This window comes from Letharia columbiana (genome assembly GCF_014066305.1).
Source record: "Letharia columbiana isolate WasteWater2 chromosome Unknown Sc0000001_s0, whole genome shotgun sequence".
Classification (NCBI taxonomy): Eukaryota; Fungi; Ascomycota; class Lecanoromycetes; order Lecanorales; family Parmeliaceae; genus Letharia; species Letharia columbiana.
Window position 1 is genome coordinate 662,875 of NW_023501037.1, and position 14,703 is coordinate 677,577.

Sequence of the window (14,703 nt, forward strand, 5' to 3'; positions counted from 1 at the left end):
ACGTGTCAAACCACCTTCCCACAATCGTCTGACTATTTCACGACATGTAGCAGAGGACACCAAGCTCGGGAGCTGCTACGAAGGCAAAAATTTGTATGACAATGCTCAAAGAGGCCCACTACTCTTGTTCGTATAACCTTTGCTCATATACATATATTCAGCGTGTCAGCTCGGCGATAGTAGACTATCCAGATAGAGACAGCTTGAGCTGCCTTATCATCAGCCGTTATAGTCACAAATGACCTCTACCTCTAATCGTCCTGCAGACAGACATTTGGCGCAGTTCAGCTTGTTGAGTCAATCGAGAATGGTCGGATCTGGTGCTTTTCCAGCAGAATCATCTACAAGCATGAAGATGTTCAAGTATCAAGGATATTGTCGTTCACAAAAAATACTGTATTGCTCAATGCTTCGACCTTACATGAGATGCTATTTGAGCACTCGACTAGATACCAAGGCTATTCTGATGGACTCCAATGCATCAGTAGATATCTTGAATCAGGAAACATCTAGTCTAGCTGGATCTGTAAAAGTTCCATATTGGCTTCCCTCCAATGTTCAGGGGTCCACTGGTGAATAGCATGCTACTTCCACTCCCAAACCTCTCATTCCAGACCTTTCTGCAACCTTTGCACCTCATGGTACAAAGTTTTGCTGTCCGTCACATCGCCCAACTGCGACAAGTTAGCTTTGACCGCTCGGTGACCCGTGCCGTTTCTTTACCTTTACCATATGAGCCACGGGCTTGGCATTCTCGATCACCGCAAACAGGAAAGATTTTCCTGATGGCTCGTTGCCCCTGCTATCGCCAATCTGCATCTGTTTGAACACGGGAACGTTGAGTAGGACCCTGTATGTTTGGTGGGCCCTCATTATGAAACGCCCTGTCTTTCGGTTTGAAGAAGCGTCCTCTGGAGATGCTGCGGCGATATTGAGCTTGAAAGTCCCCTTGCCGCTTTCCTTCCAAGCATTGTCCCTAAACGAGTAAAGACTAGCTCGCGAAGAAAAGATCGAATCTTCGCCACCCTCTCCGGTTTCAACTATTCTCAGTCAGCTTTGCCGTCTTTGTGACGGTGAATCGTGCCTACCATCTTGGTGTTGGAACCGTCCATCTGCCTCCTCTGTCTCTTCGTCTTTCTTTTTCTCTGCCGATACTTCACCATCACTTTCACTGTTTTCATCTTCGTCTCCATCATGCTTTGGGGAACCGATGGGCTTGATAGCACCATTGCTAGCACCCAATTTTGCATTTCCAGTGGGAGCGGCAAAGCTAGTTAGTCTATTCCCTCCACTGAATGGTCCACCGAATGCACTGCCAAAGATTGAACCACCAAAAACGCCAATCTTGCTCGACCCCGATGTGCCGAACGGTAATTGGTCCGTTGTACCAAAACCGGTAGAAGAGCTGTTAACGAAAGCACCAAACCCACCGTTGGCAGCTGATTCCGTCTCCTGGGCTTCCTTTTTGTCCGTCTTGGTCTTTCCTGGAATGAAGACTCCTGCGGAAGCAAAAGGACTAGCGGTAGCGGCAGTCGATGAGCCACCTAATGTGCCAAATGGTGATGTTGACGAGCCTGCGAGCGCAGCAAAGCCCGAGGATGCGAAGGCGTCATCAGACGTCTGAGACACCTGATCCGTAGTCTTATTTGCGAATGTCGAAATTTCTGCAGAGGAGTTACTCTTGGCAGAAGCCATAGAGGGAGAGAATGTAGATGCGTTATCAAATGCACTTCTAAAGGGTCGCTGAACCGGTGTTAGCATTCAAGAGCTCTTCACGGACCAACAGTGAGACCTACCTCCTGTCTCTCCATCCCAACATGTGCATCACCCAGGCTCCTCCCCTCTTGCACCATTACAGGCTCCTTTTCAGCTACCCCAGAACCTTCTGGCGTTGCTGGGCTTCGATGCTTCACGACGGAACCTTCGTCTCTTTCAGGCTCATCAGATATCCTATGAGCTCTCGCTTCTTCCGTTGCAGGTATCTTCTGTTCTCTATCTGCCTCAGTGTCGAACTGGTCCCTACTTCGCTTTTTTCGTGGACTGGATGCCGGATCTCGCATCTCTTGGTCAGCGGACTCCTTTTCTGCTTCTGTTACACCTTCTTGTTGTACTGTATCAGAAACATGTCGTGTAGAGTCGTTGATATCCTGGGGTTGTTTGTTCTGCTCCATCTCCACTTGCGACAGAGTCTCAGTCGCTGGCGATATAATACCTACTGCATTCTTGGGTCCATTGATACAAGCCTCACTTGTTTTAACGCCATTTGCAGCGTCTTCCGACTCCTCTCGCACAGGAGTTCCTACTAGTAGTGGTCGGCTATTTTCCTTGGGAAGCTCGCGGACGCGAACATCTCTGGACCGCTTCCTCAGATGACCATTAGCATTGGGCTTTGTTATGTGCTCTCGTGCTGCCTCATTTCCTTCTGCATCGGGCGTATCTAGGTCATCAAACGATCGCTTTTTCACCGGCCTCCCTCGAGGTTCCACACCTTTCTTGCTTGATTCTTTCACCGGCGATGAGTCTCTGTGCATATGATCTGGTAGGGAGTGCTCTTCGTTTGCTGTGAGTACTCTTTCCTGCCTTCCTACAATATGACTTGACATGGATGCAAGGGAGGTCTTCTTCAGCTTTTCTCGTACCGGTTTCTCACTGTTGTCATTGTCGCTGATAGAATCTGTAGTAGGCCTTAAGGATGTAGAGGGGCTCATTGAGACATCTCGTGGCAATGTGGAGACAGTGTTGGGGGTAGTCTGTTGCCGCTGGTTTGTCTGCGTCATAGTGATGGTAGTAATTGAACGTTGATCCTTTGAAGAAGCAAATCTCCCGATATCCCTCCGGAACGCTTGTAGCCGGTTTCTCGAGGGTCTGAGGATGCAGCTATGGAGGGGCTATGCAGCTAGCCGTGGTCATATCGTACGGGTGATATCTCGCAGAAGCAGCAAGCGAAGCCTGGCGAAGTGGTGAAGCTCTTGTAGCATGCAAAGCGGGTCTCTGAAGCAATACTATTTTTCGGGGGAGTCGAGAGACTCAGTGGAATAAAGCAAGATAAGGTTTTTGGTGCTGGAAGGTATGAGGTTGAGGGGCTCTACCGGAGCACCAGGTTGTCTGCCGGACAGTGCGATGAAAGATGAAGGGATGCTGAAAGTGTTCAAAGTGATTTGTTAGAAGGAATTTGGTATGCGAAAGAGACTTTGGGTGGAAGAAGGAGGAGGAGTGGTGTATGCTGCTTTGTCTAGAAGACTGGCGTAGCTTTAAGTCTCGTAGATAGATTGACGAATTGTATCCGGCACATTTGACTCGGACTCCGGAGTGGACAAAGGATGCCCCGCCCTTTGACGCGCTTTGGATTCGTGCTCAATCCTTTCCAATCTCACCAATTTTTGACAATTTACTAAAATTAAAGCAAAGCACTTTACGCATTCTACAATCTATGTGTGGCATTACGCCTCCGGGGTACAATCCGAAAACAATCACCGTTGTGCTTACCTCTTCGTATGAGAGTCACGTATTTAAAGGTACTGTAAATCTTGTCATTTGGCTACTTGAACATTCCGGCAACAGCAATTTGCCATGAGTGGGTAGCATTTCTATATTATTATTGCCATATCAACTGATAAAGCACAAGCACCCTAGCCCAACATAGAACACGAACAGGGGGTATACTGCAATTCCCACCCGATTCTTCACCACTCCCGAGCCCCCAAGAATGCTGACACCAGCAGCTAATGACCACGCGATAAGCACGATATACACAGGAACGCGTGCTATACTTGGGAGATGGAGAGCACTCAGCATCGCCGCAATGACCAGTGGAAAGAGCGTGTAGCCGATGATGCATATCGATTGGAAGAAAGAGCTAGCGAGCCGTGTTAGGAAACTTCGCAGTCGGTAACTTCGAAGAACACGTACATGTTTCCTCCTAAAAGTTTGATTTGCGTAGTTACCACAGCCTCACCAATCCAGACCAGCGCGAAAACCCCAGAGAAGACAGTTGTTTTCTGTTTACTTGATGCGGTCATCGACAGCAGCAAGCTCAGAAGCAGGCAAAAGATCAACGGGCCCCTGTATGCCCGGTTAGGACGGTTTGCCCAACTAGGTGCCAGAATATTCCTGAGAATCAGGGTTTACCAAAGATCCCAGTCCCTTAAGCCTTCAGACATGCCACCTTGGAGTACCACATCTGCGTCTGGCCACCTTCCAGCAACACCCCTGAAGCCTCCTGCAAGGCTGTCTCCCTCACCCCTTTCTGCGCCTCCGATGCCTCCACCTCTCTGTAGCATTCCTCCTAGCAGATACTTAGGCCAAAGAACCTGTCTCATTTTTTCCCATACAGCCAGCAGGTCCCGGGACAATGTTTCCCATACAGACTCATCAATGGTGTTTGTAGGTACGCGCCTATCCTCGCCTGGAATCGATGAGTTGAGGTATGATTGGGATAGAGGATTGCGGGAGGACGATGATAGGATGTTGCCCGTCAATGGCGCTCGATCAGAGTTCGACTGCAGAGGATCCTCAAGATCGTTAATGTTCGCTGCTAGTATATACGTCAGTATGTGGAGCAGTAATTGGTAGGCCGAAACTACCATCGTCTGGATCTATGAGATCCTGCTCGATCTCGGTGTGGTCGTAGTTCTCATAGGCATTGCCCGACGATGCACTTGCCATCATGGCCATCGGCAAAAAAATATCGCAGCTGCGACCATATAGTTGGTTCCCTAAAGCTTGTGTCAGATTCAACGCTTGCTTGCGGATGAAAGGGCGGAGTCCTGGAGAAGAGCTCGGTGTCATCAAAAGAACGTTGAGGTACGGAGGTCGGCACGCAAAGTCCTGAACAGCGCTAGTAGCAGCCCTAACCCTAATTTCGGAAGGCGACTCAGTACCTCAGTGTGGGACCCTTTAACTTTGGGGAGTTCTATTGGGCCTAATAGGTAGGGGCAACAAGGCATCGTCCAGGCAGCCTTTCTATCCGAGATCTTGGCGTTCAAAACTTTTCGTACAGCTAAAGTAGGTTCTTTGCTAGATTCAGACGCTAGTGTAATTACATCAGCCGTATATCCTCTTTTGGTATTCATTGACCACATCTCTTTCTCTTCTCCCTCAACCTTCATTTCAACACAAGTATGACGGTGCCTCTTCTCTTTGTTGACAAGTAGCAGAGTACAGACATTCACAAGCGTCATTCTGCTACCACAACTCCATACAACAGTAAGCAAGAGTCCATCTCCCCACAGATTCAAGGCTTCTTGGCAAATACACCCCACACAGTTTCCTCCTTCTCGACTTTCGACTTCGAAGGAACCAAATGGTTAGGTAACATCACTTCAACTGTGCTGTCTTTCAGCTTTCTCCTTGTTCCATAAACTTCGAAGATCTTCGAAGGTTTTCCCTGCCCGCAATTCTTCGGCTTTCCTTGACTCCGGATTTCGCCCTCGAACACCGCTGTGTAGCCAGTCTCCTCATCGTCAGTATGCCGGGAGTACAGAGCTTTGTTGCTCAGCGCCAGCAAGGTCAGCCAAATCCAAGTCGCCAATTATTGGGGGCACAGCACCGAGTTCCGGTCCCAACAACAAAGCTAGAAAATATTAAACAAAAGCCACCATTCCAGAGGCCGAACCCTAATCTGCCGGCCAATCCTCCTGTGGCAGGTTCCATCACTATTCTGTCCAGGCAGCAAGCTGCCGAGGCGTCTGCTGTCCAGGATGGTTTCGATACCGACGCCGAAGGTTTCGACGACACGGCGACCATGAAAGTTGGGGGCAGCAGTCGAGGCCACCAAGGTGGAGGAGATGATCGCGACCAGATTTCTAGTCGGTATGGTACAGACGTACCCAATGAATATCTTTCCGGGGCTCAAGTATCTTTTCGACGTGGGCAGGAGCAACCACATCAAGTCCAGGGGTCCAGGCGACTGGACGCCGAGGGCTCCGGGGAGGACGGTGAAGCGAATGTCGGAGAGAGTGCAGACGAAGAGGAGGACGAAGAATCAGAAAAGGAGGAGTCGGTGCGTGATGGAATCTTGCAAGACCTTAATAGTTCAGGGTTTTACCAGTACCTTCAGGGAGAGTCATCTCACACGACTGAAGTAGCTTTCCAACCAGTCGTGGCTACTCCGGTGGTACATAGTGAATTAGCGTTAAAGGAGATTGTTCAGCGCCATCAAAAGCCAGCGAACCCGTTCACGTCCAGGGGGGATAGCGTAAATGGTGGCGCTGCAGATCCCGGTGTGAACCTCCAACGTGCGAATCGCCAAGCTCGTGAGAGGGCCATGAAACAGACTTCAGCGGTGCCGGTCCAGAAAGTCCAAGGTACGTCTTTAGAGCAGCCTTCGATCTCAGCTCAGCACCGTAGAGCGTCAGATCATTATGAACCAGGCTAACAGCCATCAGTTACCTCCCGTCAGGCTCTGCAGCCTATGTCGCGGGCTCGACTTAGATTGGGCCAAGACACTGTGGCTACAAGTGTACAGCCACAGGCCACTGAAGAAAGACCCTTATCAGTGCAAACCGGATCTAGCGACCTTAGCGACGACGACTCTGCTGTCGACTGGGACCCGAACGTCAACAGGGGACAAGACATGGAACCTACGGCATCGATTGATGGCCCACAGACACGGAAACGCGCCAGAGACCTTGATTATAGCCCGGACCAAATATCGAGCATGACCTTCAACCAGCTGACCAATGAACCTTTCAATCTCGCTTCCGATACAGCTCGGGTGTCCATTCCGCAAGAACTCTCAAATGGTACTCTAGCCGCGAAGGTGGATTACATCTTGGAAAAATTGAAAGATGATGACACCAAACTCGTCCATCGGAGAGCATTTTTCTCGTCCCTGTCGATTGAGCAGTACGAGGAATGTGCGAATCTTATAATTCAAAGATTCGGTGATGTCATGTCAAAGTTCACAGACGCCAGGCAGCAGAGACGACGAGCGGCGAAGGACTTTGAGGAAGAAGTTGCGAAGCGAGAAGCGTGCGTAAGAGGCAAGACTACGGTTGTGGATAAAGATCTAGACAGATTGAAGCGAGGTGGGGAGGAAGTTGTGAGGGGTGCAGCTTTGTGAATTGCAGCGGTAGCACGCGAGTTGTGCACCCACTGCATTCAATTGCTTTGACATTCGATGGATGTTCTCTTGGTTTCGAGGCTCAGAATCGGCGAATTTTCTTTTCGGCATATGTGCAATATGCCCCAATACGCTTTTCGTTGCTCTGATAGCCTTAGCAATGAGAGGAATCTCTGATCGCCTATTGCTCTGGCGGTGTTCACCAAAGCACAAAGTCATACACATAGTATCTTTCTGTCCCAAGTGATATCGTTTCGACCAGATCCCCTTGCACCTGCAAAGGATGGGTCGCCGGCCGTCCGACTCATCATGGACCTCTACTGCATCCCTCAGCAGTCAATCACCTTTTTGACCCACCAGTCTATGAGCTTTTGCATTGTCCAATCTGTGTCTAGCCATATCGCTCTCCGTGCATCCTCCTGACCACCTCCGATACCTACGACTCCCGTCATGCCCTCCTTTTCCCTCCACTCTTTCTCGGCTAACGCACCTGCCCTTTTTACCAATTTGTCGTCGTCCTCGTTTATGTAGAGATCGCACTTATCACATTCTCTGCAAACACCTCCTGCGGGTCTGAAATGCTGGCAGAAATGTCTGTACCCCTCATCGCCGTGCCCATGTCCCAATCCTTGGCGGCATATGTAGCACATTGCATAGCCACAAACGCACGTCAACTTATTGCAGCCGCTGTCTTTAATGAAGCCAAGCCCGCAGTGTGGGCATGTCCTTTTCAGAGCCGCAGTACGAGCCGCCTCGATCGTTGTGCGGAGCGAGAGCGCCGCCGACTCGTGACAGACATGCGGATCGTGCCATATCTTGAAGCAGGTCAGACAGGAGGGAAGCGCGCAGAGAGGAGATCGACATTGAAAGCGCGCAGAGAGGTGAAGAGACCGAGAAAGGCGACCCAGCGATGTTGAGAACATGCTTGTGATAGTCGGCAGCTCCCGAAACAGCGAAAGACGAGATACAAGTGTGTAAAGGGGTAGTAAAGGAAGGAAGACGAGCATCAGAAGAATGAGGAATACAGTTGCTTCGAGATGGACGGTGTTGAGCCTGTATCGAACAGTGGATGGAGGGAAATAGAGTTCATCGACCTCCGCGTAAGCGCAGAAAGGACAGTGGACAAGAGCGAGACGAGCTTTCGAGAGGCTTTCTTTAGCCAGGCGTGTTTCGAGCATACTCAAAGCCTCCTTACCACCTTTTGACTGTAGGATTGCTCGACGAGTAGCGCTGTGCGAGATGCAACCATCGCAGCTCTCGTCTGACATTAGGGCTAGACAGTTAAGCTGACCACGCGTATTATCAATGTTGCGTCCCCAGCTTTGGCCAAAGAGCGCTTCACTGATAGCGTTCTTGATGCACCGGAAACAGATGACATGCGCACTCGTAGTACAAGTCGCCAATTGCTCAAAAGTTATGTCCGAGAAGCAACATTGACACTCATACATAGCGTCGGCATCCATGGCCTCTGCCTCATTCAGAGTCATTGCAATCTCCCAGTCTTTTTCTTCCCGCTCGCTCTTTGCCTTTTGCAAGAATGGGAGTAGAACGCTTTGATTAAGCTCCGCGTCTAGCTCCGCGTCTCCTGTCTCTTTCAGGACCGGTACGGACCTCGATCCACCACCCTCTTGGTCCTTTAGCCAAATCATCATGTGGTGACCTTCGTTTGTAGACTTGGATGACTTCAGCCACTTAGACAAAAATACGTTGAAGCTGTTTCGCCAGCTTTTGGATGCGACATCTTGAAGGGTAAGTCTGGCACGAGTGTAGCAGAAGTTCTCTTCCGCCAACACTCCTTCGATTTTACTCCTACTAAGAGCCTTGAACTCTTCATATAATGTAGTCCGTACGGCCCACTTGTAGCTCGCTCGTCTGAAACGGTCCTCGGCGGTCACTGGCAGCTGATCGTCCTTTGATTTTGCCGTTTCTTTAACAGCTTTCCGCCATCGACCTTTCACCCATTCGTCTTGATGCTTCAGGAGCTGTTCAGCTACAACATGCAAACCGCTTTCTCCATCGAAAGTCTGTAGCATCTCGCGGAAAACCTCAGGGTGGATTCGGGGAAAGATGGTTGCAAGAACGGTCAATGAACCGTTCAACCCTGCAAGGCGCTGCTCGTCGTCATCCTCTGTTGCCTTCTTCTGACCATTCTCGCGCGCCGGTAGAGCGACGCGACTGGTCATGTGCTCTTTGAATGAAGTCGGAGAAGCAATGATCGCGAGGGGGTTCGTCAATCTGAATGCGGGGCAGTTGGCTATCCATGTATGGTTTGCAGGCGATTCCCTGAATGATGTTTCTGCAAAGTCAGATACTGGCTGGCGGTAACAGCCCGCTCGTCTTACTTCAAGTAGCCTGGTCAGAGTGCCAAGACTGCTCCTATCGAAATTAGGTACGGTAGCATGTTGCAGCCCCGACTTATCAGCAATGGTGAGCTTGACAAGATAATCCTTGGTACAAGATTGTAAAAAAAAAAGTGTTCCATCTTCGGTACCAAGATCTCGATCAAAAAGTCTGGAGCTGTAAAATTATAAGCCGTAGAACGAGATATGTGTGGGGAGGGTATACCCATCAAGCATTCGGAAGCAACACAGACTGATATCTTGCCAGGGGTGAGAGTTGAAAGAAGATTTTCTACGACAAAGTTGGAGAGATAAATGTAACCTACAACTTCGCTACCAGGTTTCCCTGCTGAATGCGCTTCTTCGAATATTTATTGTGTGTTGTAGCAGCCAGCGGTAGCTCAATCTTCAACCTGGGGAAGACAACCAATAATTGTGCTTTCATATCTGACAATAGTATAATTTTTTTTCACGGCTCAGTGGTCTAGTGAGTAACCCACACCTTCATTTAGTCCGTTGGTTCCCCGCAGCTTTGCGACAGAATCTCTCTTAGTACCTTTTCGATTGACATAATACCGAATTCCAGGTCGTATGATTGCCGCTTCGGGATGTATCCAAAATGTCATAGATGTTTGATATGTGGCAGGTCCCGGGGTAATTATTTAACATTCGATCTGTACTCATTGACATTGTTTCTAATCGAACATAGTTCAAATCCCGGCTGAGCCCGCGTTTTTGTTCCCCTCCCCTTTTTCCTTTCCTTTTTCTTTTCCTTTTCCTTGACTCACTTTCTCCCGTCTTCCAATGCAGGTTCATGCTTTCTTACCTTGATTTTAATGAAGAACTCATAGATTCGGTTTGAATCTTCCATTGGCGCTTTGTTTGCTTTGTTACGAGCGTACCCTTGACACACCACTCAGCCCTATGGCCTAGTGCCTTGGCGGAGGCATTCCCTACCTTAGCGAGTTGCCCCGGTAGAATTTTACGATATATATACGATATATATACGATAAATTTTTTAAGACGTACTAAGTAGCCACCTCCGCCTTTAAATAATAAAGATTTTAAAATAAATTATATTATAAATAATTATAAACTTTAAAACGTATTAGTCTTAGTCTATTACGATTTTAATAATCTTACGATCTTACTTACTTGTATTATAATCTAATTAAACTTAGCGTATTAAGATCTTTTAACCTTTCTATCTTACTATAAAGGCTTATATTTATAATAATTCTATATAGAATAGTATTCTCTTTATACTATAATATAGAGTTATTATATATACTATTAAGTCTCTAATATAATACTATCTATCTTTCTTCTAAAGTAATAGCGATTTATTTATTAATTATACTAAATATATTATTAAGAAGTTAGTAGTTATAGCTAAAGAAGCTTACTACTTAAAAGATTATTTAAAAAAAAATCTTTTACTTATATAAAGACTAATTTAATTAGATTAAATAAGAATTTAAAGAAAATAAATATCTTTAATATATTAAAAGGAATAGACTCTAGACTAAATCTCTTTTATATTCTTACTAATTTAATATTAGCTATATACTTCTTAACTTTAAATTTAGATAATATTTAAAGTTAAATTATTATAAGTAAGTTATAGATATATTATCGTTTAGAAGAACTCGAGAACTTTAATAAAAAGATTTTAAATATTAGTAAAGCTAGATTATTCATATAATATAAGAGAAAGCATTTTATCTTTAAAAGATATATTATTAAATTTAATTTAAGTTATATTAAAGTATAACTTATAAATATTATTAAAAAAGAGTTAATTATAATCTTTATCTTTATTATTAACTTATAGAATTTTATAAAAAGCGCTATCGAAACTTTTAATACTTAATATAATAAATTAAAGATATTAATAGAAAGCTTTCGAATTACTAATTATAATATTAAGGTGCTTTAATAATAAAATAAAGAACTCGATTATAATATTACTTAAATTAAGATAAAGATATTAATAATTAATATCTAACTAAGTAATAATAATAATTAATTATTTTATAAGCGAGAAACTAATAATAAATTTTAAGATTTACGTGATAGATATCGTATTAATACTATAGAACTTATTAAAGAAAATAAAAAACTTAAGTAAGACTTAAGATATAAAGAGTAATAGCTAAAGAAGTAATAATCTCTTATATTAGCTATTTTAAAAAACTTCGATAAAAAGAATATAGAGGTTATATCTTATTAGCTAAGTATTTCTATTAATAGTATTTATCGAAATTTATATTATACCTCTATTATAAATTATATAGAGAATATAGAATTAAATAAATAATACCTCGACGTCTCGAATTTCTATAATATTAATAATCGAGATAAATAGAATAGCTAATATTAATATCTTAAAGCGAAGTTTAGATAAAGCGCTATAATCTTTCTTATTAAACTTAAGAAAATCGATTATATATAAGATTATTATAAGTCTATTATATATAACGTTATTAAAATAAGAATAAACGAAGATATCTTAGATTTATATTAAATCGTCTAAGAAATAATTAATAAATTAAATAATATATTCGAAATATATAATAAGATTACTAAATCGAATACTAAGATATTTAATTCTAAATTTAATATAAGAGTAATAGATAAGAAGAAATCGTTTAAGAACTTCTACGCACGATTCTCTATAGCTATTACTTCCTTAAAATTTACTAAAATTTATAAGATATTTAATCTAAAACGATTAATCTCTATACGTCTAAGATATCGAATTTTAGAATAACCTTTTAATACTTTTCGAGAATTAGTTATTTTTCTATAAGTAATAAATATAAACTTACGAGTTATTAATAATATATTAGATTTAAAGAGTAAGAAAGAAATTAATAAAACTAATAATAATTATAAAAACTTTACTTTCTCGAATAATTAGCGTAATACTTTATTTACTAAAAGAAATAATAATATTACTATCGAAAATTCTTATATATAAGAATATAAGTATTTTAAATTATTAGTAAATAGAATTCGAAAAGAAGATAGATATTTTAAGTATTTAAAGATTAAATATTATTTTAGCGATAATAGTACTTTATATAAGAATATAAACTTATTAATAAAAGAATAAGTTAATATAATTCTAAAAGCCGTCGGCGTTAAGAAGAATATCTCTATTAAATTATTATAAGAATTAAAAAACTAAATATCTCTAGTTAAGTTGTTATTAAGGATTTAAAAGCCTTATATATAAAGATTAAAGAGTTAGAAATAGAAAGAATACTCGCTTTCGTCTCTCTATTCGCGTATACTATTATTATCGAAACCTCTTTATAAAATAGACGCTAATTAGACTTTTATAGAAAAATTATTATATTAATAGAATAAGTTAAGATTAATTATCTCTTAAATACTAAAGTTTTAATATTAAGTTTTATAAATATATCTTTTATTAAAGTAAATAAACTATTTAAGATAATACTAATATAATTTTATAAATTATAATTAATTAATAATAAATCTATCTTTATACTCGATATTATATATATAACTTTAATAAAACTCGCCTTAAAAGATTATATAGAAGAATTTTAATACTTAATTATCTTATTAGAACGATTTAATATTATTCTAGATATACTATAATTAGAATAATATAACTCTTATATATTCTTTAAATCTAAAATTATTATATTTAATTTAGATTATTATATATTTAACTATTTATTATATAATAAACTCGTTATTATTTAGAGTAATAATAAGTTTTTAAAAAAGAATTTAAATTATATAGTAAAGATTATATTTAAAGAAAAGAATATAATAAAGATCTTCGCTTATATCTTTATTAAGATAATTAAAAAATTAGAGAATTAAATTATTATTATATAGTCTTAAAACTTCGAATAACTTTCTAATTTTATTAATAAAGAAGTAAAGTTTATTATTAACGTCGCCGCTATTATAGCGAAAGATTACGAGAAATTCTTTTATAAATTAAAAAAGAAATTATTAACTACGAAATAGCTATAAAAATAAGTTCTTATAGTATATTACGAATAACTAGATATTTAAAATCCTATTAAAGCTAATAAACTTTCCTCTTATCGCTTTATTAATTACGAAATAGATCTTAAGAAAGAAGTTATTCTACTATCGAAAAGGGTTTATAAGCTCTTTAGAGACTAGATATTAGTTATAAAGAAATATATCGATAAAATATTAGAAAAAGGCTATATTAGATCGAGTACTTCTCTCTACGTAGTACTTATTCTAATTATAAAAAAACTCGATAAGAAATTTAGATTATATATAAACTATAAAGTCTTTAATATACTTATTATCTTTAATCGAAATACTCTCTTATTAATTAAAAAGACTCTCGCTAAATTATATACGACGAGAATATATAGTAAATTTGATATTATAACCGCTTTTAACGAAATTAGAGTAAAAAAAAGTTATAAAGAAAAAATCGTATTTCTTATTTAATATCGTCTATTTAAATATATAATAATATCTTTTGAGTTATATAATATCTCTATTACTTTTTAAATATTTATTAATAATACCTTACGCGAATATTTAAATATATTCTATATTATCTATTTAGACGATATTCTTATCTATAATAATATTAAAAATAAATATATTTAGTATATAGAAAAGATATTAAAAAAACTTCGATAAGTTAATCTCTATCTTAATATTAATAAATACGACTTTTATATTATTAGAGTTAAATATCTAAAATTAATTATTATTACGAAAGAAGTAGAAATAAATATAAAGAAAATTAAGGCTATTACTTAATAAAAGAAATTTAGATATATTAAAAATATATAAGTATTTCTAAAATTCGTTAATTTCTATTAAAAGTTTATTACGAGGTACTCTAAAATTACTATATCTCTAATAAATTTTATTTATACTTAATAGAAGAAAGACTTTATCTATTTATAAGCTTAAGAATATCTTAAATAACTCGCTTTCGAAATATTTAAGAAAGCTTTTACTACTATCTCTATACTTATATATTTTAATTTAAATAAAAAGACTTAATTAGAAATAAACGCGTTTAATTTTATAGTTATTATTATTCTATTATAAGAAGATAAAGATAAAATACTTAAATCTATAATATTTCTTTTTAAGAAGATATCTTCTATAGAGTGTAATTATAATATTTATAATAAGGAATTTATAGTTATAATATAGGCTTTTAAGAAATAATATTCTAAGTTAATTAATACTCTTATCGAGAATTCTATTAAAGTTATTTTAGATTATAAAAACTTATAATACTTTATATTA

The 14,703-nt window shown here is 40.1% G+C and overlaps 4 protein-coding genes across 4 annotated transcripts; 1 reads left to right on the plus strand and 3 right to left on the minus strand.

Moving 5' to 3' along the window:
- Positions 1 to 605: 605 nt before the first annotated feature.
- Positions 606 to 2,777, minus strand: HO173_000795 (uncharacterized protein; the record flags this gene model as incomplete). Its single annotated transcript, XM_037302743.1, has 4 exons — positions 606 to 674; positions 724 to 1,040; positions 1,089 to 1,743; positions 1,797 to 2,777. The coding sequence occupies 4 exons, from the start codon at positions 2,775 to 2,777 to the stop codon at positions 606 to 608; spliced, it is 2,022 nt and encodes a 673-aa protein (XP_037170250.1).
- An 829-nt stretch (positions 2,778 to 3,606) lies between these two features.
- HO173_000796 (uncharacterized protein) lies at positions 3,607 to 4,788 on the minus strand (the record flags this gene model as incomplete). The annotated part of the gene is made up of 4 exons (XM_037302744.1): positions 3,607 to 3,856; positions 3,910 to 4,062; positions 4,129 to 4,534; positions 4,584 to 4,788. 4 exons carry the CDS (start codon positions 4,786 to 4,788, stop codon positions 3,607 to 3,609), a joined length of 1,014 nt encoding a protein of 337 aa, XP_037170251.1.
- A 679-nt stretch (positions 4,789 to 5,467) lies between these two features.
- HO173_000797 (uncharacterized protein) lies at positions 5,468 to 7,063 on the plus strand (the record flags this gene model as incomplete). Its single annotated transcript, XM_037302745.1, has 2 exons — positions 5,468 to 6,305; positions 6,387 to 7,063. 2 exons carry the CDS (start codon positions 5,468 to 5,470, stop codon positions 7,061 to 7,063), a joined length of 1,515 nt encoding a protein of 504 aa, XP_037170252.1.
- A 329-nt stretch (positions 7,064 to 7,392) lies between these two features.
- HO173_000798 (uncharacterized protein) lies at positions 7,393 to 9,639 on the minus strand (the record flags this gene model as incomplete). Its single annotated transcript, XM_037302746.1, has 2 exons — positions 7,393 to 9,580; positions 9,629 to 9,639. The coding sequence occupies 2 exons, from the start codon at positions 9,637 to 9,639 to the stop codon at positions 7,393 to 7,395; spliced, it is 2,199 nt and encodes a 732-aa protein (XP_037170253.1).
- Between the last annotated feature and the right edge of the window lie 5,064 nt (positions 9,640 to 14,703).